The sequence below is a fragment of the Mya arenaria genome, chromosome 2 (genome assembly GCF_026914265.1).
Source record: "Mya arenaria isolate MELC-2E11 chromosome 2, ASM2691426v1".
Lineage (NCBI taxonomy): Eukaryota > Metazoa > Mollusca > Bivalvia > Myida > Myidae > Mya > Mya arenaria.
In genome coordinates this window covers 12,507,513-12,529,646 of record NC_069123.1, presented here as the reverse complement: position 1 = coordinate 12,529,646, position 22,134 = coordinate 12,507,513, and the positions used below count along the sequence as shown (strand labels likewise).

The 22,134-nt window shown below is 35.9% G+C and overlaps 1 protein-coding gene across 1 annotated transcript; it reads left to right on the top strand.

Moving 5' to 3' along the window:
• The first annotated feature begins 3,355 nt into the window (after nt 1-3,355).
• Nucleotides 3,356-15,307, top strand: LOC128223721 (plasma kallikrein-like). Its single transcript, XM_052933056.1, has 9 exons — nt 3,356-3,470; nt 3,573-3,641; nt 4,097-4,194; nt 8,948-9,039; nt 9,446-9,631; nt 10,913-11,010; nt 11,281-11,420; nt 12,211-12,268; nt 15,183-15,307. The coding sequence occupies exons 2-9, from the start codon at nt 3,581-3,583 to the stop codon at nt 15,305-15,307; spliced, it is 858 nt and encodes a 285-aa protein (XP_052789016.1). The 5' UTR covers nt 3,356-3,470; nt 3,573-3,580.
• The last annotated feature ends 6,827 nt before the right edge of the window (nt 15,308-22,134 follow it).

Sequence of the window (22,134 nt, the reverse complement as noted above, 5' to 3'; positions counted from 1 at the left end):
TTTCAGTATGTTTAATCCTTTTCTTCAAATATTATAGACATGGTGACTACTGTTATAACAATATTCATCGAACTTCACAGAAAACCATGCAGTTGCTACTTCAAGTTAAACCATCGAAAAGCAATTAAAACCCTTGAAACCACACTGTAACTAGTCAGTTACCAACAAAGACGCCTTTAATGATAACCTAGTTGTAACAGTAGCAACTCTGATGATAAAACATCACTGATACGCGTATTGGTTTCCCATCTATTATTGTTTGTGTTTTGGTTAAGACAATTTGGAAATCTTCCTTAAAAAATAATGCATGAATGACCATGACTTTTTGTTGATAAACTCTAACCCAAATGTAAGAATAATTGCTCGAGAGCTTTAGCCCGAGTGTATTTTTATCTCTCGTGGAATTATCAACCGTAAGCCATGGTAAACCTTGTATTATCTAATATGTTACTCATTGTCATTGATTTGAACCGATTTCCAACACTATGTTGTGGAATGATATAGGCGTTGATTAGCTGCATCATTTTCTAATATAGCATGAAGTATGAAAGGTAAGTGTGATATAACAATTTGGTTTTGAAAAGCATCAGCTATGAAAATAAACGAGTAATTGGAAAAAAAGCAAACCATTTTCGCGTGTTTTTGGAAATAAACGGCAATATTTCCATATTTTAAATAGTTTATGTCTTAACATCTGCTGATTTTGACGTACTGATATTTCAATATGTGAACACGGCGAGGGACCATAAAACCTAGGAGCAGTTTCATAAGAATCTGGGCTTGAAGGAATCTAGCCATTCGCTGGAATATCATTGTCTCACTGTTTTTTGATGACCTTCACCGAATGCAAACTGTCTGTTAATGTAGTATCACAGGATGAAAATATGTGCGTTTCCTGTGGTATATTACTTTAACTAGTAGTACCACGTTAATTTTGATTAATTGCGTATTTAAATCACTCATCAGAATTAATTGAATAAATAGAACAATGAAAACTGTAGGTTTAAGCACAGTAGCTACAGGTTAACGAAGAACCTATTTTAGTGCTCAAGAAACACTGAACGACATAATGAAAATGTGCAAAACAACACAGAGAGACACATGCATCAGACTCTCTAATTAAACCACAAACTTTAAATTGCGATTGCATTTAATTCAAAGGAATTATGTTAGTTCTGATTAGCTATCATACTTTACAAATCTATCTTAAAATGTTTGTATGATATACAACAAGAAACACATATCAACTTTAAATCATATTAAAAACATTCTATTTTGCAATAGTACAATCCTGGTTTTACTTTGTTCACGATATTTCAAGCATTATATAATTGTATACACATTGTTTCTTTGAGTGGGATCTGCCCGCGCCAATTGGTTCTATTGGACTTGACTCCCGCCATAAGGCAATCTCGAATTTCATTGTATTTAAGTGTAATAATCTTAGTCGTGAGGGCGTCAATGATATTTAAAGAATTCAGAACACGACAGCCAAATAACTCTGTTACAATTACAAAAACTATCTGGACGTACATATAAACTTTGTTCAATAAATGAAGCTATATAATAGTAGAAGTAGTGGTAGTGGTAGCGGTAGCGGTAATTATAATTATTATTTTTTTAAAAATATCATTAAGAATATGTTCTCATTTTGTTTGGTAATGTTCTCATTTTATATACATGTATATGTATGTCAATATACTTATAAAAAGTGTGTGAACTGTGAAATGCATGTGTGTGTTTAGTTGTAAGATTGTATAATATGAACATTGTGTACACTAAACCACATTTTCCGAATTATTGGCCGTCACTTTATGAAGCAAGTTCAAGATTTAATCTCGACAGGTTCACAAACTAGAGGCAAGTTTTGAATTTAGGTGCACTTTTCCCTAGAGCATTGACATTTTTAATTTACAGTGCGTTCTTCTTGGGAAATAATGTCAACATGTAAACACATCATTGTGTCCAGAGATATATTTTGTCATTTTAGAAGTAACATGACGAAATGAAGATTTCAATCTGCTTCAGTTTCTTCACTTAACCGTCGTTATAAGGAGATCACACAAGTCGCGATTCACGCTCGATCACGCTTGTTGTGTTTATGTTAATTAACTCGGTTAGTGAGTACTATTTATACTACGGTGACCTGTGATTTCGGGACACAAAACTTCATTACACTCTTAGAATTAGTCCTTATTCAGCAATGTCTAGTTATTCAGTTTTGATCTCAAAAAGTACATCAACTGGTTCACATTTGGGTTTCTGCTCATTCGCGGGCTATAAGATGATACCCTGGGATTTGCCCGCCAATAATCAATAGTTGTTTCGGAGAATGCTTCTAACAAAGCATGTGATGAATGACGTGGTTTCAAGCGACAATAGCGACAAACGTTATATAAAACTTTCTTGTATCAATTCTGAAATATTTTTCAAGTGGAGGACTATGGAATTACATTCCGCTAACCAACACCTTTTGATTGTATGTTCATCTTCAACATACGTCTTGACCCTCCCCTTCCCTTCCCAATAACCCGTTCTCGTTTATTCTCTCTCCTTACACATTATCCTCACCCGACCCGTATCCATCTCTCTTAGGTTCTTGCTTTTTAGTAAATGTTTTTACATTAACCTGACAAAGATCATTTATTCCTAAAACATTGTAACTGAAGTATTCAAGTCATTTTTTGTACCAGTTATCACATACTCACATACAACACATCACATACTCATAAGCAGTTGGAAGGAATGATAGAAAAGCGACATGGCATACGCTTTTACCTCTTTTAGTATTGGCAAATCTTAATCATTAAACATTTATCAGGTCTACTGCCATCAAAAGCGTCAACAATCAAATATAAACATTGTTTAGTGATATAAGGCAAGGATCCAAGCTCAACTAAGGCCATACCAAATTGTGCTTTGTGTAAAGCGTAAACCCTTAGTACAAAAACTTATCTTGCTATCTTGCATAACACAAACGAACCCCCCCGAAAAAAACTGAATGAGTGACATCCTCAAATGAATATAGACACCAGAGCCTACTTAGTCTTAGCTTAATTTGATTGTAATCATATGGGCATCTTTATTTGTGCATACACTTTACACATTAATTGAATGAAATGAACAATTTAAATTAACAAATTAAAACTTAAAACCAAAAACTACGTATATATACGGTTTCAATTAATGCTTTAATGAACCTATATTTTTAACCAAATAATAGCATAAATGAATAATTATCTTTTGCAAAAGGTTAAGTGCAAAACATTGAAGTCTACGTCTAGGCATGTTTCATATTTAGTCCAGCTATCAGTCAGTGCATGCACGCGCATTGATAAAAGAAGGGCCACAGCGTACAGACAAAGCAAAAAACACGACCTACATATAACGAAGGATAACGTCAAGAGCAATTGCAGACCATTACCACAACTTCGTCTGTACATCGTCTGCTATTTCCTTCACACGTCAAGGTAAAAATATTTAAAGTAATTGATATGTAACAAAAACACACCTGACTTTGATATTCTTTGCAGAACTGAGAAAGATTCTTAATACTTCACTGTTTTGTACAGGTACAAGGATGCGGTTCGAGATTGTAGTCACCCTGAGCATTTTTGTAACAACATTTGGACAAACCACTCGTAAGACTTACCATGATATGCTGTATATTATTTTGCATTTCATTATTTACCATTAAGTATCAAACATTAACATATTTCATTACATTTTGATTGAAGTCCAGATAATTTAAGTATTTAAAATGTTTTATGATACTTTATAACCATACAGTCGAATCCCGTTGGCTTGAGCTCCAAGAGACCGGCGAAAATACCTCGAGCTTCGGGGAGTTCGAGCCAAGCAAGAATGCTTTCATTCAGTATAAAGAAATCGGTCCCACCTCCAGTTCGAGCCAACTATGAAATCGAGCCAAGCAAGTTCGAGCCAACGGGGTTCTACTGTACTCTTAAACAAACTATATTGGTCGTAGTGTATTTCAACCTGCATAAACATAAGTGGGAAAAGCTAACTTAACCTCGACACCAATTTCGAATGTGTGACAAATAAAGTTCTCTATCACCATTTGTCTGTGTCCCAGCACCAACCCAGGTACCTTGTGGTGTTCCTGTGATACAGCCGGTAACCACCAGGATTGTCGGCGGAACTACTGCTGTGCCAGGATCCTGGCCATATGTCGTATGTCGCACATTTCTTTGGCATTTTTTTTTATTTTATTTACTATTCAAACATTGCAAGTTATGAACAAACGGAATACAATTGTTGCACAATTTTTACCAAAAAAAATCTAAAACAAGATTTTATGAAATAACAGTTATTTTTGTCATATTTAAACATAGTTCTTTTTTATTACGAATTTTATTCTTATTACGTTCTTACAGACATCCAAACATAGGGAGTACAACAAAAATAGAAAAACACACTTATCAATAAAGAAAATAAAACAAAATGTATACAAAAAACATTTCCGAAAGAACGAACTATATTAAAGTCATAGCCTTTATTTACCTGTTGGAGTTGTTACAAATTCCATGAAGTACGCATATTCATTACGATTTAAAATGAGTAGTAACTTCTGTACTTAAGTACTTGTGCTTAAAATTATGTAACGGAAATGACAGCGGAAATGACGTCATCATAACAAGTCGTAAAAAATGACGCTCTTATTAATTTCAACAAAAAATAAATTATTTTAACGCTATTTCTCAAGCAAAATTTAAAAAAAAATGATATCAAACGATGTCAAATTAAAATTCACGTCTTATGGTTTAAATTTTATCAAAATGGATTGTGTTATCATTGAAAAACTACAAATTGCCTTGACGTCGGCGCAGGTAATCAAGAGTGACGAAGATTGAAATGGCTGCCCAAGGCTTTTCGGGATGTCAGAACTTTAACTTCAAAGAAGAAAATCAATCAAGGTGTTGTGTTTCCTAGAGAGGCTTGTTTACATTTAAAGAATTTCATTATTATTTCAAGAAGAAACCAGAAAGCAAACAGACAGATTTTAAAATGGATATGTTAAAGACGCTTTTAATATTGACATTTTACCTACTTCGATTCGCTGAAGAAGACAATTCATGTAAATATAAAGTGTACCATTATTCAGACGTCAATTGGATTTCCGACACTGTTGAAATATTACCAGTTTCATATGGCCAACTTACTTTTTATCAGCATTTTACCAGTTTGTATGCCACTAATACGAAGAAGATCACTCAGTCGTGCTATTCTATAAAAAGACATGATAGCTTTTTATCGGTATGCTTACTTTTATGTGGCGATGTTCACCCATGTCCAGGACCTGCAAATGGAAGTGATATATCTGACAATTACAAGGCATTTACCAAACGTGGCCTTCATTTTATTCATGTAAATGTGCGAAGTCTCCAGCCCAAATTGGATGAAATTCGGATTATCTCACGTCAAACAAAGGCAGCATGCATATGTATCACAGAAACTTGGCTGGACGACACGGTTCCGGATGCTGAAATTTCACTTAATAATTACTTCAACGAAAAGATAGAAATCGGCACGGTGGTGGAGTACTAATTTACATACGCAAAGACTTGTATACAGACCACCCCATCAAACAAACATTTATAGTCTTCTAGAGAGTTTGTGTTCAACAACTAGCCATTTTTCTGAGTATGATAATGCTTATATCACTAAGACGTCAAAACCATGCACTCTGTTTTCTGCTTTTAGTTCTTTTATTGATATGTCTAATTTTACACAACTGATACATGATTTTACAAGGATATGTAGTACAACATCCTCTACTATAGATTTGATATTAGTGTCAGATCCGAATAATATTTCACAATCTGGAGTTATTGAAACAAGTTTCAGTGATCACAGCATCATTTTTTGTACGCGAAAGGTTTCTAAGTAATTTATTGGATCGCATAATAATATTACAACACGATCCATGAAAAACTATAGTAAAGAAGAGTTTCAAGGAAACTTGTTAGCTGCTGACTGGACAAGTATTATTCTTTCTGATAACGCTTCTGAAGCTTGGGAATTTTTTGAGAATACTTTTATGTCAGTTGTTAACAATATTGCACCAGTTAAACAACTGCGTATTAAACAAAGAACGGAACCATGGATGAATTATGATATCCTAAATGCAATAAAACAGAGGGACTCAGCTTTTGAACAGTATCGAAAAGTCAGAAGTGAAGAAAATTATGGTACTTTTAAATCATTACGTAACAAAACACAGTATATTATTGATTCATCCAAGAAAAGCTTTTCACTGAGACTCTGGAAGAAAACAAAAATGATTCAAAATCTCTGTGGTCTATTCTTAAAAATATTGGCTTACCTTCTAAGAAAGGGTTATCTTCTTCAAGTTCCAATATTTGTCTTAATATTGGTATAGATATTTGTTTTGATAAGAAAACTATTGCCGACTCTTTTAACTCATTTTATACCACAGTTGCCTCTAAGCTTGTTGAAAAATTACCAGTTTGTGTAAATAAGTTTGGAAAAACTTTTGTGACAATTTTTTTTCTCCAATTTAGGCGTGTTGATAAATAGCTTTTCTTTTTCATTAGTTTCTGAAACTCAGATTTTGAAATATTTATCTCAGTAAGGTGCTAATAAGGCTACATGTTTAGATGGTATGTCTTCTTTTTTTAAAAAGATGGAGCTTCTATTATTGCCGAACCTCCTGCTCATGTCATAAATTTATCCCTTATTCAAGGTGTGGTACCAGATGATCTTAAATCCGCTAGAGTAGTTCCCATATTTAAAAAGAATGACAAAACTTCTGTAGGTAACTACCGTCCGGTTTCTATTTTAGGTATTGTATCAAAGATTTATGAAAGGGTTGTATATGACCAAGTTGAATCATACTTCAAAGTAAACAAGTTATTGTATAAATTTCAGTCTGGGTTTAGAAGTGGCTACTCAACAGATACATGTCTAATTCATTTAACAGATTTCATAAGGATGGAAATGGACAAAGGTCACGTAGTAGGTATGATTCTGTTAGACCTCCATAAGGCTTTCGATACAGTCGACCAACCCATCCTTCTTACGAAGCTTCGATCAGCAGGACTTGGTGATGACATTTTAAGATGGTTTGAATCCTACCTTTCAGATAGAAAGCAACTGGTTGATGTCTCCAGTACATATTCTACTACTTCTACTATTGCATGTGGAGTTCCACAGGGTTCCATACTAGGCCCTCTTTTATTTTTGATTTATGTAAACGATATGTCAGCCGTGGTTAAAAACAAGCTCTTGTTATACGCTGATGATTCTGGCATACTTGTTTCAGGTAAATGTAAGTTTTCTGTGGAAACGTCATTGAAAGATGACCTGCATCTTGTCAGTCAATGGTTGGTTGATAATAAGTTGTCACTTCATTTAGGCAAAACTGAGTCAATTTTATTTGGGTCTAAACATAAAATAAGGTCAAACTCAACACTTGATATTACATGTAATGGTACCACTATTGAACCAACTTCTGCTGTTAAATATCTTGGCGCAACTATTGATCAGACTCTATCTTTTGATTCTATGGCTCGTTCTATATTTAAAAAGGCTAATGCAAGATTGAAATATCTATATCGAAAGAAAGGTTACCTTACAAAACATACCAAGAAACTCCTTGTCATGGTCTTAATTCAATGACATTTTGATTATGCCTGTTCTATGTGGTATCATGGTCTGACCAAGTTACTTAAAACCAAGCTCCAAACCACACAAAATAAACTTATGAGGTTTGTTTTGGATCTAGATGCATGGTCCCACATTGGCCCAGAACACTTTAAATTACTCAACTGGTTACCTGTCAACAAACGTGTAGACCAGATAAGTTTGGGTCATGTCTTTAGAATAAAAAATGGCATAGCCCCGGACTACATGGGAGACAATTTTATCTCCCAAGATACTGTGCACACATACAGGACAAGGTTATGTCAGAAAGGGGCTTATGCTGTTCCAGAGGTCAAAGGTGTTGGGTTAAAGTCCTTCTTCTTTTCTGGTATTTCCTTATGGAACAAGTTGCCATCTTGTATCGCACAGAGTAAGAAATTACCTGTTTTTAAATTGCTAGTAACGAATCTTTTTTTAGATAATTTGGCATAATTAGTTATGCTATTAAAAGGTTTTTTCATTTATTTATTCAAAGATTTTCAGTAAAGGAACTATTTTAACTTAACCCCGCATTTTATAAGTACTACATACTGTCATATTCATACTATATTGTGATAATTATATTTAACTTTCTCAACTTATAACTTTACGTTACTAAATTATGTAAAGTGACTGTGATACAACTAAGGCAATATTTATTTTAATGCATAAAGACTAACTTTTGATATATTTGTAAAATTTCGAATACAGCTATATTATTACTTAAATATGCAATGCCTCCCTATACCAAGCCACCAAAACAAAGGACCACAATGGAAATAAAAGTTTTCTCTTTTTTGTGTCATTCTTGGTTCGGTGTGCCTGTCATGGCTATTGAAAATATCATGTATGTATAATGTTATTTACTATACATGTTGTTTATTTTAAATGTCCATGTATGTGCATTCCTTACTGAAATAAATCTATCTATAACCGACAACAAAGGTTTGAAGCATAGCTGAATTCGTTACGTCATATATCATTGGTTAATTAGCATTGCGCTGATCCAATCAGAGCTCAATACTGAAATAAACAATGACGTCATAGCTTCTTTCAAGTTATACAATATGGACGCCAAGCTTTAGTTTACAAAGGTCTTGACGAATGTAATTATTATGTAGTGACATTTATGGTGACACTCGTGTTCACTTTTAAAAAATAAACATGTACGTTCAGAGTTATTAACAAGCTACTTAATATTCCGAGATACGGTTATAAAAGTCTGCGGCCTACAGCCTATATTGAATGCACCTACTACATGGATTTTCTGTTTCACCTTCAGGTTATGATAACGGACCCCCAGGGCTACATCATTGGGTCTGGGGCCATACTCCACCCTCACGTAATTCTGACCGCCGCACAAAACTTCGTTCTGTAAGGGGTTTTTTCGTAACAAAAATAGGTGAGGAATCACGTGACGTAAAGGGGTTCTCACATAGGTCACCACGGGTCAAAACCTATGAAAAACAAACAAGTTAGTGACCTTATTTTCTTAAGAACTTTTGTTACAGAAAAGATAAGAAAATATTTCCTAGCCTATACAAGACTTTTCTATCAGAAATTATCGTCATATAGTTGTTTGTTTACATCGGTTGTGGTCCGTGGTGACCCATGTGAGAACCCCTCTAAGTCACGTGATTCCTCGCCCGACCTTACTTAATCTAAAATTTCGTTTATATATGTCTTGTGTTAAATGTGATTTTGTTAACTAGATTATATTGCCAAGATTTAACAAAAATCACCAAGTGTGCTTTAATGCATGATTCATGGATGTTGCTAGGCCGGGTTTCGTTGTTTCTGAACAAACTCTGCACTTATGGAGGTTATATGCCGGAGAATACAACATCAGCACTAGCGATCCGCACGAGAAATTCTACCACATTCAGCGCATACTTATCCATAAAAACTACAGCACGTCCACCCTGGAAAATGACGTGGCTCTCATCCTGACAAGAGAACCGATCGTGTATGTTACTATTTTTTAAACTTATTTATTCTAAAACGATTGTGAAACTATTTATTACAACATAGTATTAATCACTCTCAATGGCACGATGTTACGCCGCAAACATGTGGCATTGTGGTGTAGGGGGAGAGCAGAGTACCCGGAGGAAACCAATTGTCCAGTTGATGACCTCAACATAAACTTACTTTCGCCGACGCCGAGAATCGAATCCAGGACGCCTTTATGGGAAGAGAGTGCGCTAACAAGGCAAAAGGAGGCCTAGTGACCTAAGACCTAATCAAGATTATGTTTAAATGCACAGGGCTATCGTCACAAAGCAAATTGTGACCAATATTAAGTTAACCTCTGCATCGGGATGGATAGGCCATGGGTTTCCTACAATGCTATTAGGAATAAAACTTTCTGTCTTACACTGTCATAATGCAACATTACACTGTCATAATGCACGTAACACTGTCATCATGCAACATTACACTGTCATCATACAACATTACACTGTCATCATGCAACATAACACTGTCATCATGCAACATAACACTGTCATCATGCAACATTACACTGCCATCATGCAACATAACACTGTCATCATGCAACATTACACTGCCATCATGCAACATAACACTGTCATCATGCAACATTACACTGCCATCATACAACATAACATTGTCATCACGCAACATGACACTGCCATCATGCAACATTACACTGCCATCATGCAACATAATACTGTCATCATGCAACATTTTACTGCCATAATGCAACATAACACTGTCATCATGCAACATTACACTGGCATCATGCAACATTTCACTGGCATCATGCAACATTACACTGTCATCATGCAAAAATACACTGACATCATGCAACATAACACTGTCATCATGCAACATTACGCTGTCATGCAACATTACACTGTTATCATGCAACATTACACTGTCACCATGCAACATTACACTGTCATCATGCAACATTACACTCACTGCCATCATGCAACATTACACTGCCATCATGCAACATTACACGGCCATCATGGAACATTACACTCACTGCCATCATGCAACATTACACTGCCATCATGCAACATTACTCCGTCATCATGCAACATTACACAGTCATAATGCAACATTACACGGCAATCATGCAACATTACACTGCCATCAGTAATCATCACCAATCTGATGGCAATGTTTATATAAAAGTGGCATTGAAGATGCGAGTGTTTACTTTTACAAATAACATATCTGTTTCTCACATAAAGGTGTTTCTCTTTTATCCCCTCAGATTTAACGACCACACCCGGCCAGCTTGCCTGCCGGATTCCAGCCACACGTACACAGCTGGCGAGGTCTGCTATTTGGCAGGATGGGGAAGCACTCGCAGTTAGGGCTAGTTTAGATGCTAAAATCTTTAACCGTCTGTTAAAGCTGCACTCTCACAGATTGAGCGTTTTGACAACTTATTTATTTTTTGTCTTGGAATGAGCCAATTTTGGCGCATATGTCTTGAAACCAGTGATATAAAACTTCTGACAATATATCAGATCGCTCTGATCGTTCGAAATTGATGCTGTATGTCTCAAAGCGTTACTAAATTTAATATTCGGCAGTTTTCTTAATAAATTGACATCTTTTCTATTGTTGTTGTTTCAGACACGGGTGATGAGGAGGTAATGAACCAGGTCGACATGCCGATCCTGGCCGACTCCGTGTGTGCCGGGCACTGGGACGACTTTCTACCCGATACCGAGCTATGTGCCGGACATGAAAACGGCGGGAAGGACTTCTGCGAGGTAAATATGTCATATGTACCATAATATATCTAGTGACCATGAATGCCGGTCACTGGACAACGTTATGGTTGACTCTGAAATAGGTGCTGGGCATGAAGACTTATGCGGGGTAAATATTTGATATAAACCATATATTTACCAAGTTACTAATGATCGAATTTGCCGGTCACTGGACAAGTTAATGGGTGACACAGAATACGTTTAAGGAATAAAAGGAAATAAGGAATAAGTTTAAACGTCTGGAATAGTCAGAGGACATGAAGTGAATTCTTAATGATTAAGAATGGGCGGATTGAGCGTAGCGAACGAGTCCTTTTTAATCATTAAGAATTCACTTCATGTCATCTAACTGACTTAGAATACAACCTCATTGGCTGATACTTTGTCGACGCCAAATCTGACACAGGGAGTGTGTATCAGATGATTGGCAGTAGGCGGACCTTTAAACACGCGCGTACATACACTATGCATACACTACTAACAGTTCTAGCATAGTGTTTCCAGATACAAATGTTCATATTTCAAAAGGTGCCGGTTCATGAAAGGTATAAATAGAAAGTAAATGACATGACATGGGTTTATCCTATTTTATTTGCAAAGCCGGTTTCGCGTCAAGCTCATGGCGGCAAATCACAATAACAAAAAGGATAAACCCCTGTTATGGTGTATCTATATCTATCGCTGTACAGATTTATTGCGTTGTACACACACGTTGTCCTATTTAATGGTATTAGCATTGTGTGTTATTGTGTTCATACGACTACAGTTGCCATACCATCGTTATTTGCAGGATGATATTGGAAGCCCTCTGATGTGTAAAGATTCAAACGGTGCCTGGTACATTCAGGGTATGTTACTTAATTTATTTAGTAGTTGTAGTGGTTGCATACAATACTTAATATATATCACGCCTCCATCATAAATGACGCAACGCCATTGGTCCAAAACTGGTCACGCGGTGACCCAATATTTTTCTATATTGGGTCACCAAATTTATATTGTACCAAAATGGCGTCTATTTTCCGATTTCGACGAATATTGCGATAAATAAATGAAACATTTTAACAGGTATTCGACTTGATATATACGTTACGGTGTTAGTAGGTGACCCAATATGTGATATACGGGGCAAAGGTAACCATATCCGGGCTTCGCTCTCACCCGATATGGTTTCCTTTGCCCCGTATCGCGTCACCTTCTAACCCCGTAACTTATTATATCTAAATTGCCTTTTCTTGATAACCTATTGATTCAAACTTTCTGAGCTTCACATGAGCTTCACATCCCTCGCGCATGCGTAATGAATGTGTTTAGCTGTCAGGTGTGATGCCATATCTTATATTATTTAACACTTCACTTAATACGTATGACGGACAAAACGTTCGTACCAGGGATGATCTCGTATATCAAATAAATGGTGATAATTGATTATTAACCTAGAGTATTTTTTTCGAAAGAGAGTAAGATTGTATTTCAATTTAGTCTTTTTTGCCCCCGAAGGTGGGCATAGTAAATCGCACCATCCGTACCGTCCGTCCGCCCGACCTGCTCAATTCCTCGTGTCCGGACTGTAACTTTCTTGTATGGACAGATTTTAAAATAACTCGCTACGTGTGTTCGACATACCAAGACGACGTGTCGCCTTCACGACCTCTGTTCCTACCTCTAAGGTCAAGGTCACACATAGTGTTTTTACTATGGAATACTGCACATAAGGATATAAAGTATAGGTGGGCATGTCCGAGCTAGTACTTTCTCTTGCATGGACACATTTTAAAACAACTTGTCACACGTTTTCGACATACCAAGACGACATGTCGCGTGCGAGACCCGTGTCCCTACCACTAAAGTCCGTCCGTCCATTCGTCTCATCTCCTTTCTTCTTCCACACATTTACTACTAATTGCTTTTGTTTCCTCTCTATATAACCTTTGAATCATAATTGAGTAGCACTTCGTGTGCATTTGTCACTTACAGTGACATCTCTTGTTTTGTTTCTAAATGATATATTTGAGTTCACACGCAAATGGAACGTCTTCAACGTAGAAAATGAATTTTATTTTCAATATCTCAACAGTGCTCGCTTTTTTAACAGTCATCTCCTCAGACCTCTAAAGGGCATCTTTGGAATTGATATACTGTCAACACGATATGAACAATTAAACGGCAGGCAGTTTTGGGCGGAGATTAATTTTGATCTAATCATCTAAAATTTGGTGTAGAAAATTAAAACTCGTCTGTCAAAACGGCCATGTGTTCTCACAGGACCTATATGTTGATTTCTGTTTTATTCAATTTATGAGGATATGTACAGAGAATGAAGACACTTTGTCATTATGTTTATCTTTTTTTCTCCTTTATTTGTGTTTTCGTCCTATAGTGTACAATGATTCAATTATCATTATATTATATCAATGTTCGCTCATGATTTGTCACCAATTCAAAAAAACACCTTTTAGTAAACAAATATTGTGGTTTAAGTGGGTAGGGAACTCTCGCCGGTACAGTCAAGGACAAAGTAGAAAACAAAACCACAATAACAAGGATTCATACACATTTAAAAAGAAAACTTAACCGGTTTAGTTCTAAATTGCGATCTCGTATACCGGTTAAGTCCTAGGTTGTGAACTCGTATACCGGTTATGTCTTAGGTTGTGAACTAGCGATCGTATACCGGTTAAGTCGTAGGTTGTGAACTCGTATACCGGTTAAGTCCTAGGTTGTGAACTCGTATACCGGTTAAGTCCAATGGTGTGATCTCGTATAACGGTTAAGTACTAGGTTGTGAATTCGTATACCGGTTAACTCCTAGGCTGTGGTCTCGTATACCGGTTAAGTCCAATGGTGTGATCTCGTATATCGGTTAAGTCCTAGGATGTGAACTCGTTTACCTACCAACTAACTCCTAGGCTAGGGTCTCGTATATCGGTTAAGTCCTAGGATGTGAACTCATTTACCTACCAGCTAACTCCTAGGCTGTGGTCTCGTATATCGGTTAAGTCCTAGGCTGTAGTCTCGTATATCGGTTAAGTCCTAGGTGTTGATCTAATATACCGGTATTGTCCAAAGTTGTGAACTCGTATACCGGTTTAGTGTGAGGTTGTTATCTCATATACCGGTTAAGTCCAAGGTTTTGAACTCGTATACGGGTTAGTCCTAGATTGCGATTTCGTATACCGGTTTAGTCTTAGGATACGACCTCATATACTGGTTAAATGCGAGGTTGTGATCTTGTATTCTGGCTAAGCCTTATGTTGTGATCTTGTGTACCGGTTTAGACCAAGGTTGTGATTTCATTAACCGGTATAGTCCTAGGTTGTGTTTGTGTATACAACAGGTTAGTATTGATAGATTTCGATTAAGTGCAAGTTTGTGATTTTGTGAACGGGTAAAGTGAGATAATTTGATATACAAATTTTAGTGTGAGGTTGCGATCTTTCATTATGATTCCGTTATACTGGTTTTGTATGAGATTTTGATCTCGCTTACCGTTTAAGTGTGAGATTTTGATATCGTAAATGGGTTTAGTGTGTGGTTGTTATATCGTTAAGGAGTTTTGTGTGAGGTTCTGACCTCTTAAACATATTTAAAAACCCTAAGTGTTTTCACTGATCATCCAAAAGCGATATTTCCATGTGTGTCTTTCTCGTAGAGTCTGTGTTTGCCTTTTATCCTTGTTTATAGTTGAAATGTTGGCTGCTGTGCTTGATCCTTTAGTCTCAATCTCATCTTCACATGTTATAAATTACATTAACTTCACAGGCCTTGCGTCGTCAGGGGGTAACTGCACGTTAGCGAATGAGCCTGGTATCTTCGAGGATGTAAGCCAATACACGGACTGGGTCAAGGGGGTGATGACCGCAGCCGGCTACGACTATCAATACTAACTTGTTGAATTTCAGAAGTTGTCATTTAATGACTTTGTCTTAACGAATAAATAGCATCTATTAATAATTGATGATTAAGTTGTATTTCTGTCGGTCATATTGAAAAAACGTTAAAAAGTTGTTAATATTTTGAAATTACTCGTAATGGCAAGAAAGTTCAAAGTTACTATAGAGTTATTTGGAAAACAGAATTTTTAACTTTTATGAGTAACCTTTGTACTAAATGATTCCGAATAAACGTACGTACGTGAACCGTTTAAGTGAAAATATTGTGTAGATACTAATCAAGAAACACGCTTCTGTTACTGAAACCATGGAATTAAAGCAAAATAATCGTGCAGCCAACATAAATATAAATAATGGTTTGCTGCAGTAGAACAGTTTATCCCAACCCTCGCGTAGGGTGTTCTGCGGAAACTCGGTAAAACTCGTTTCCGCAAAACACCCTACGCGAGGGTTGGGATGAACCTATCTTACACTCTCGTCCATGGAAGATACTTATAAGCCGCTTGCAATTATATCAGTGTAATATGACTCTGAATCCGTATTTCAAGGCGTTTGTGTCAGTGGACTTCTAAGTTATTTTGTAACAAGCATGTCTATTCATACAGTGACATAACACACTCAATCATTATATATTTTAGTTTCTATATTGTCGGTAAAAGGTGATTGAATCGTTTTGCGATCTTCGGGATTAAGGCTGCACTCTCACAGATTGACCATTTTGACAACTTTTTTTTGGAATGAGCCAATCAGTGATCAGAAATCAGTGGTATATGAATGTTGATAACAGATCGCATTTTTTCAAATTTACGCTCGAAAATTGATATTAATGGTTAAAAGAGTTATTAAGAAAAATGTGTATTTCGGCAGTTTTCCAAGATATGTTCTTTTGTCATATCAATTTCCGGATCGCGGAGAAACAGTTTTCCAAGATTTGTTTTTTTATAGTTTGTTATTTACTCGTGTTTTAATGCAACCATTAATTGAGCATTCTTCAATAAACTTTTAATAATGCATCTATGTTTTCTAGTAGTAACAGTTAATGCAAGAACATATTTGAATGGGTCACAGTGCCGTAGCTACACTGAGGCACACGGAGGCACCTGTCTCGGTGTTTTTGGGGCATATAACAATTTCTATAGCTCTAAAAATAACCTCTTTCCACTTCCATCATTTGCCTCAATGTACACAAACCATCGACCAAAGAATGCAGGAAATCGCTTATTGCAAAAAATATTCTGGGGGGGGGATGCCCCCGGACCCCCATAGAGCGTTCTGCCTCGGTGTTTTTTAAGTCTGGCTACGGCACTGGGTCAGGGCATGAATGCATGACAAAATATTAGACTGGTCGCCATTTGCTGAATAATAAATAGAAATGTTAAACGTTTATGCAAACCAAATATGAATTGACATTGGTTAAAAACAGTTTCCCAAGTTCTAAAATTGTTAACATGGGTAATCACCACTCATTATGAGTAATCAGTCTGAATTGCTTGAAACGGGTCGTTCCCCAGATAAATGGTGAAGATCACCTTGTTTGTTGACAGTTTTGTAGACGTGGGGTAACAGTACGTTAATTATTATGTTAATTTTCCGGGAAGTTCAAACTACAACGTCAAACAGTTCCAAAAGATATTTGACGGATGATATAACATAGAATTTGTGTTTGAGCAGATGTTTTTTCGTCTGTATTAATTTGAACATAATTATGCGACCTTTTTTAATATCAGATTTTCTTTTTTTTGCTGGTTCAACAGTGATGTTTTGATCAAGGGGAAGTAACTACCATTGTTTTTAAAAGTAGTTCTTAAAGTTGATATTTTCACTCGTTAGTTTGAAGTGAAATATTTCTACTGTTGTTATTTCACTGATAAAACTCCAAATTTCATCGAAAACCTTAAAGGAACGGTTCTCTTTGTACGAATCGGTAATTCTGAAGACAACATTTGTATCATTTTTGTATGAGTTGTCCTAATGAGATATTTTGGTTAGTTTGCGAATTTAAACCAATCAATAAACAATTTGGCTAACTTTAAACATTTAAAACAAATAACCACTATTATACAATTGACCACCGCCATACAGTAGCAGCCTGGAGCAAAGTGTATGAAACGTTGGTATGTTGTCCACAGTTTATATTTTGGTTAGTTTGAAAATGCTTTATTGATTATTAGTATTTTGTTATCAAGATTGACCAATTAATAAACGCCGTGGTTAACTTAAGACCAATCCAAAGAATTAACCAGTTTTATACACTTAGCTGCAGATGTATGACATTATGACTGCAGATGTGACTGCAGATGTATGACATTATGACTGCATATGACATTATGACTGCAGATGTATGACATTATGACTGCAGATGTATGACGTTATGACTGCAGATGTATGACATTATGACTGCAGATGTATGACATTATGACTGCAGATGTATGACATTATGAATGCAGATGTATGACATTATGAATGCAGATGTATGACATTATGATAATTTTTTCACAAATAACCTTTTGGCTAGTTCACATATTATATAGTTGTGCATTTCAATTATTAAATAGATCGATAGTTATTATTGGATAAATATGGAAAAATCAATTAACATTTCGGCTAACCAAACCAAAAAAGTTATCCAATTTTATACAATCGGCTGCATGTCTGTATGCCCTGCATACTTTACAACGTTGCCTAAAGTGGTTGTTCCGAGATTATATATGCTTTCAACTACGAGTAAATAAGGCCAGCACAGCCAATCGTGCCTAGAATATAACTGAAGATGACTTGCAGTCTCAACGGGAGCAGAAATATCGACCAGCTCGAAATAGTTAGAGGATTTTGGGATATTACTAATAAAAAGCAATTTTCCAGATATAAATGTCCCAAGTGCCAATTTCAGGGATATTACTAGTATTGCTGTATTTATATAATGATGTCTTTTTGCACTGGAGTGTCCATATAATCTTCAACTCAATGTCCTTGTAACAATATTTCTTAGGGATTACTTGTTAATGATTTAGTTTGATCCAATATGCCCAATTGAAGATTATTAAAGATGCACTGCTACTCCCAAAGATTTACCACAATTAATACAATTGTTTAAATTTACCAGAAAGGATGAATAAATGTCGAAAACAATGGTTCTTATGAAGGATACCGAGTTTAATTTGAAATAATTGTGCAAAACAACATATTTCTACCTTATGAGACTATAGTAGATCAGTGAAAATCTTTAAGCATTCACCAATCATTTAATATTTTTTGGTTTTCAGCTATAAAATACACTGTTACAATCTTGTTATCAGTTATTAATATTTTCCATAAATGCATTATTTAACAAGTTGTTCATGATTTGTCACTCAAAATGTAGGTTTGTTATACATGTCTATGTATTGATTTTGAATAAGAGTGTCACTTTTATATTAAAACATTTACTCCGGGGTCGACCCTGTTAAAGCGGGAAAATGTTTCAAAATGAGTTATTCATGGTTGTAGATCTATAGGTCACGGTTTCAAGAGAGACTCCTTGCATATTGTTTTTCGATGTAAAAAATTCAATAAGAATTACGGAATATGCTTGTTTTAGTGCGTTGAATTTTCCTTTCTCAATGCTCAATGGCGTACTGAGATTTAACCAAACCCTGAGTACTAAGGATTTCCCAGTTATACCCGCTAATAAGACCCCAGACAAGAAAATTACCTGGCGTACTGGGATTTAACCAAACGCTGAGTACTAAGGATTTCCCAGTTATACCCGCTAATAAGAGCCCCAGACAAAAAAATTACCTGGCGTACTGGGATTTAACCAAACGCTGAGTACTAAGGATTTCCCAGTTATACCCGCTAATAAGAGCCCCAGACAAGAAAATTACCTGGCGTACTGGGATTTAACCAAACCCTCAGTACTAAGGAATTCCCAGTTATACCCGCTTATAAGAGCCCCAGACAAAAAAATTACCTGGCGTACTGGGATTTAATCAAACGCTGAGAACTAAGGATTTCCAAGTTATACTCGCTATTAAGAGCCCCAGACAAGAAAATTACCTGGCGTACTGGGATTTAACCAAACCCTGAGAACTAAGAATTTCCCAATTTTACCCGCTGATAAGAGCCCCAGACAAGAATATTTCCTGTGCCTCTTTTTACATTTTCTGCCATACAGTCAAGTATGTTTCAGACAAACAAACTAGAGGGCGCTATTATAAAATAGTTAAGGTAATCACACCAGGGGGAGGGGGCAGGTACATGCCCCCCCCCCGGCATATTGCCCCCTCCCTCACAAAAAAAACACAAAAAAACAGCGATTTCTTGTTGGGCATGTTGGAGTTTCTTAACAAATGAAGACGAAAGAACGAATGCGGGATAAGGTGTTTTAAAGCGCATTTATTTAAAGATGCACTCTTACTCCCAAATAAGCTTTACCATAAATAATAATATTGTTTTTATATTCCAAAATGGAATGTATAAATGTCGAAAACAATAATTCTTATGAAGGATACCGAGTTTAATTTGAAATAAATGAGCATAAAACACTGTATTTCTACCTCATGAGACTAAAGTAGATCACAGTAAATCTTTTAGCATTCACCAATCATTTAAAAAAAAAATTGCGCTGTCTGCTTTTACATACACACTTATAACTGTGTTTCAGTTATTAATAGTTTCCATAAATGCATTTTTAGCAAGTAGTTAAAGGTGTATCACTCAAAATTGGTGTTCGTTATACATGTGTATGTATTGATTTTGAATAAGAGTGTCACTTTAATAAGTAACATAATGTTCACCGAATGTCTCTATATGTTTGTGCGACTTCACTGGTTCGCTTGCCATGTCTCGCATACTGCCAATGAAATTCTCACTACTGCTCAATTCGAAGGTCACTGTATCGTTTTTGGTCCTATTGTATCGCCACAATATGCGGTTTATGCCCTCACACTGTTGGTTGATAGTAGGAAGTATCTGTAGAAGCCAGGAACGCCGGTCACCCTGCAAGGAAAATATACGTTGTGAGCATGATCTTGCGACACTACTGCTTGATGGAAATTCATGCAGTGTGTTTAAATCATCAGTGCCTACTTTTGACACGCGGACAAATGGTGAAGTATGAGTTAGTCACGGTCGTAGGTCTATATGTCACAGTTTTATACGGGTCTTCTTGGACTTGATTTGATTTTCAATGTTACAATTAGGCTGGCAGCTACAGCTTCTACCATAACCAAGAGAGTGCCTAAACAACCCCTATGTAATATCAATGTGCCCTTTTCACAGACCAACATATTCCAGCATATCCAAAGTACCTGTTCTTCCTCCCATAACCTCTGCAATATAATAGTGTTCAAGTATTGTCCAGTCGACTATTGTACCAGTAGACGTGTGCTTCACTGACTGTTCTAAGGTGGTTGTCCCGTCACTTATCGGTAAAGTATGTTTTATCAGTTTATGACAACCCTGCAGCCCTTTTGTTATTTTTTTCACAATACAAACATTACATACAATATATACAAACAGCCGTTAATCAGTTAAACAATTGTGGGGGAAAGTAGATACGTATTTAGAAAGATTCCTTCATTGATAAACCAACATTATTGAAGTTATATTAATATTAAAATTATTCTAAAAACATATTGAAATAGACATGAAGAATTATCAAAACATTATATAAATGATACATAAACATAATCGGTTCTGATATACGTTCACAAATGGAGGTCTTATAAAACCATTTAGCAATCTGACTTAAAACAATGTGTACAATGTTATTATTTTCTTTACCTTTTTAACGTACTACTTTATACCTAAGTCCGTAAAAAAAATCTATGCATTAAACAGGAAAGGGTTCATATTCATCTACTTAAATACAGTTGATATATTATAGAAAATCCTTAAACTTGATTAAAAATATTCTGTTGCATTATGATAAATTTACACAATATATGGTGAAAAAACAACAACAAAGAAACAGAAACAGCGCAATGTACAAAGCTTACGTTCATTTGTAAAGAACATGCAAAGTGATTGGGCCTCGAGTTTTTCCAACATCGGTTACGGCCCTTTCCCAAAACGTCGCAAGGAAAAGCAAAATGATTACGTTGTTAATACATAAACTATGAAAATACATGTAATATTTCATGCAGTTATGTAGTGTTGATATACACAGGAATGAGAATAATGTGTTATGTAACTGCGAGAAAAGAGGTTTCTACTAACTGATAGAAAGTGTAATGCAATAAATAATGATAGAGAGAGTAGAAATCAAGCTAATAAAGTATGTCTAAGAATTAACATTGAAGAGAGAAATATATCAAGAGAGAAATTTAGAAAGATAGAAGTGAGTAGTGCAGTGCTTCTTGTACCTGGAGTGTTAAAAAGCGATTCCTGTATTGTATACAGTGCTGTACGTAAATATCACAACGTTATCATCATTAGAGAGATTAGAAGATCCGAAAAGTAGTTTGTTAGTGCTCAGAGGAAAAATGAACATATCTAGTGTTCTTAAAAAGGTCTCTGCATGCCAGTGACCACATAACGGAGAGTCTCTAAGGTGATATTAAACAAGTCTGAATTAAGATTACTGCAGTTATTTTATACGTGAATGACCAGCAGCGTTCTCCAAAGACCAACACAAATGGAACATCATGTCCTTTAAACCTTTGTTGTAAATTTTGCTTGAAAGACGAGAGTGGAGAACGAGTGTCTTGTGGCTACAACGAGTGTACTTCACAATGAAATGGCGGAGGAAATCGTTGAATTACTGTAAATTCCTTATCTCCTAAGTTTTACTAGATGTTCACTGTTTCATAGTTTATAGGAAAAAAATCATTAACTGTCAC

What these genes read in the sequence shown, in the direction of transcription:
- LOC128223721 (XM_052933056.1), top strand. Translation starts at nt 3,581, where the DNA reads ATGCGGTTCGAGATTGTAGTCACCCTGAGCATTTTTGTAACAACATTT. An exon ending in CAGGATCCTGGCCATATGTC is followed by an intron (nt 4,195 to 8,947) that starts GTATGTCGCACA and finishes TTTCACCTTCAG; the next exon opens with GTTATGATAACGGACCCCCA. An exon ending in CGGTGCCTGGTACATTCAGG is followed by an intron (nt 12,269 to 15,182) that starts GTATGTTACTTA and finishes TTAACTTCACAG; the next exon opens with GCCTTGCGTCGTCAGGGGGT.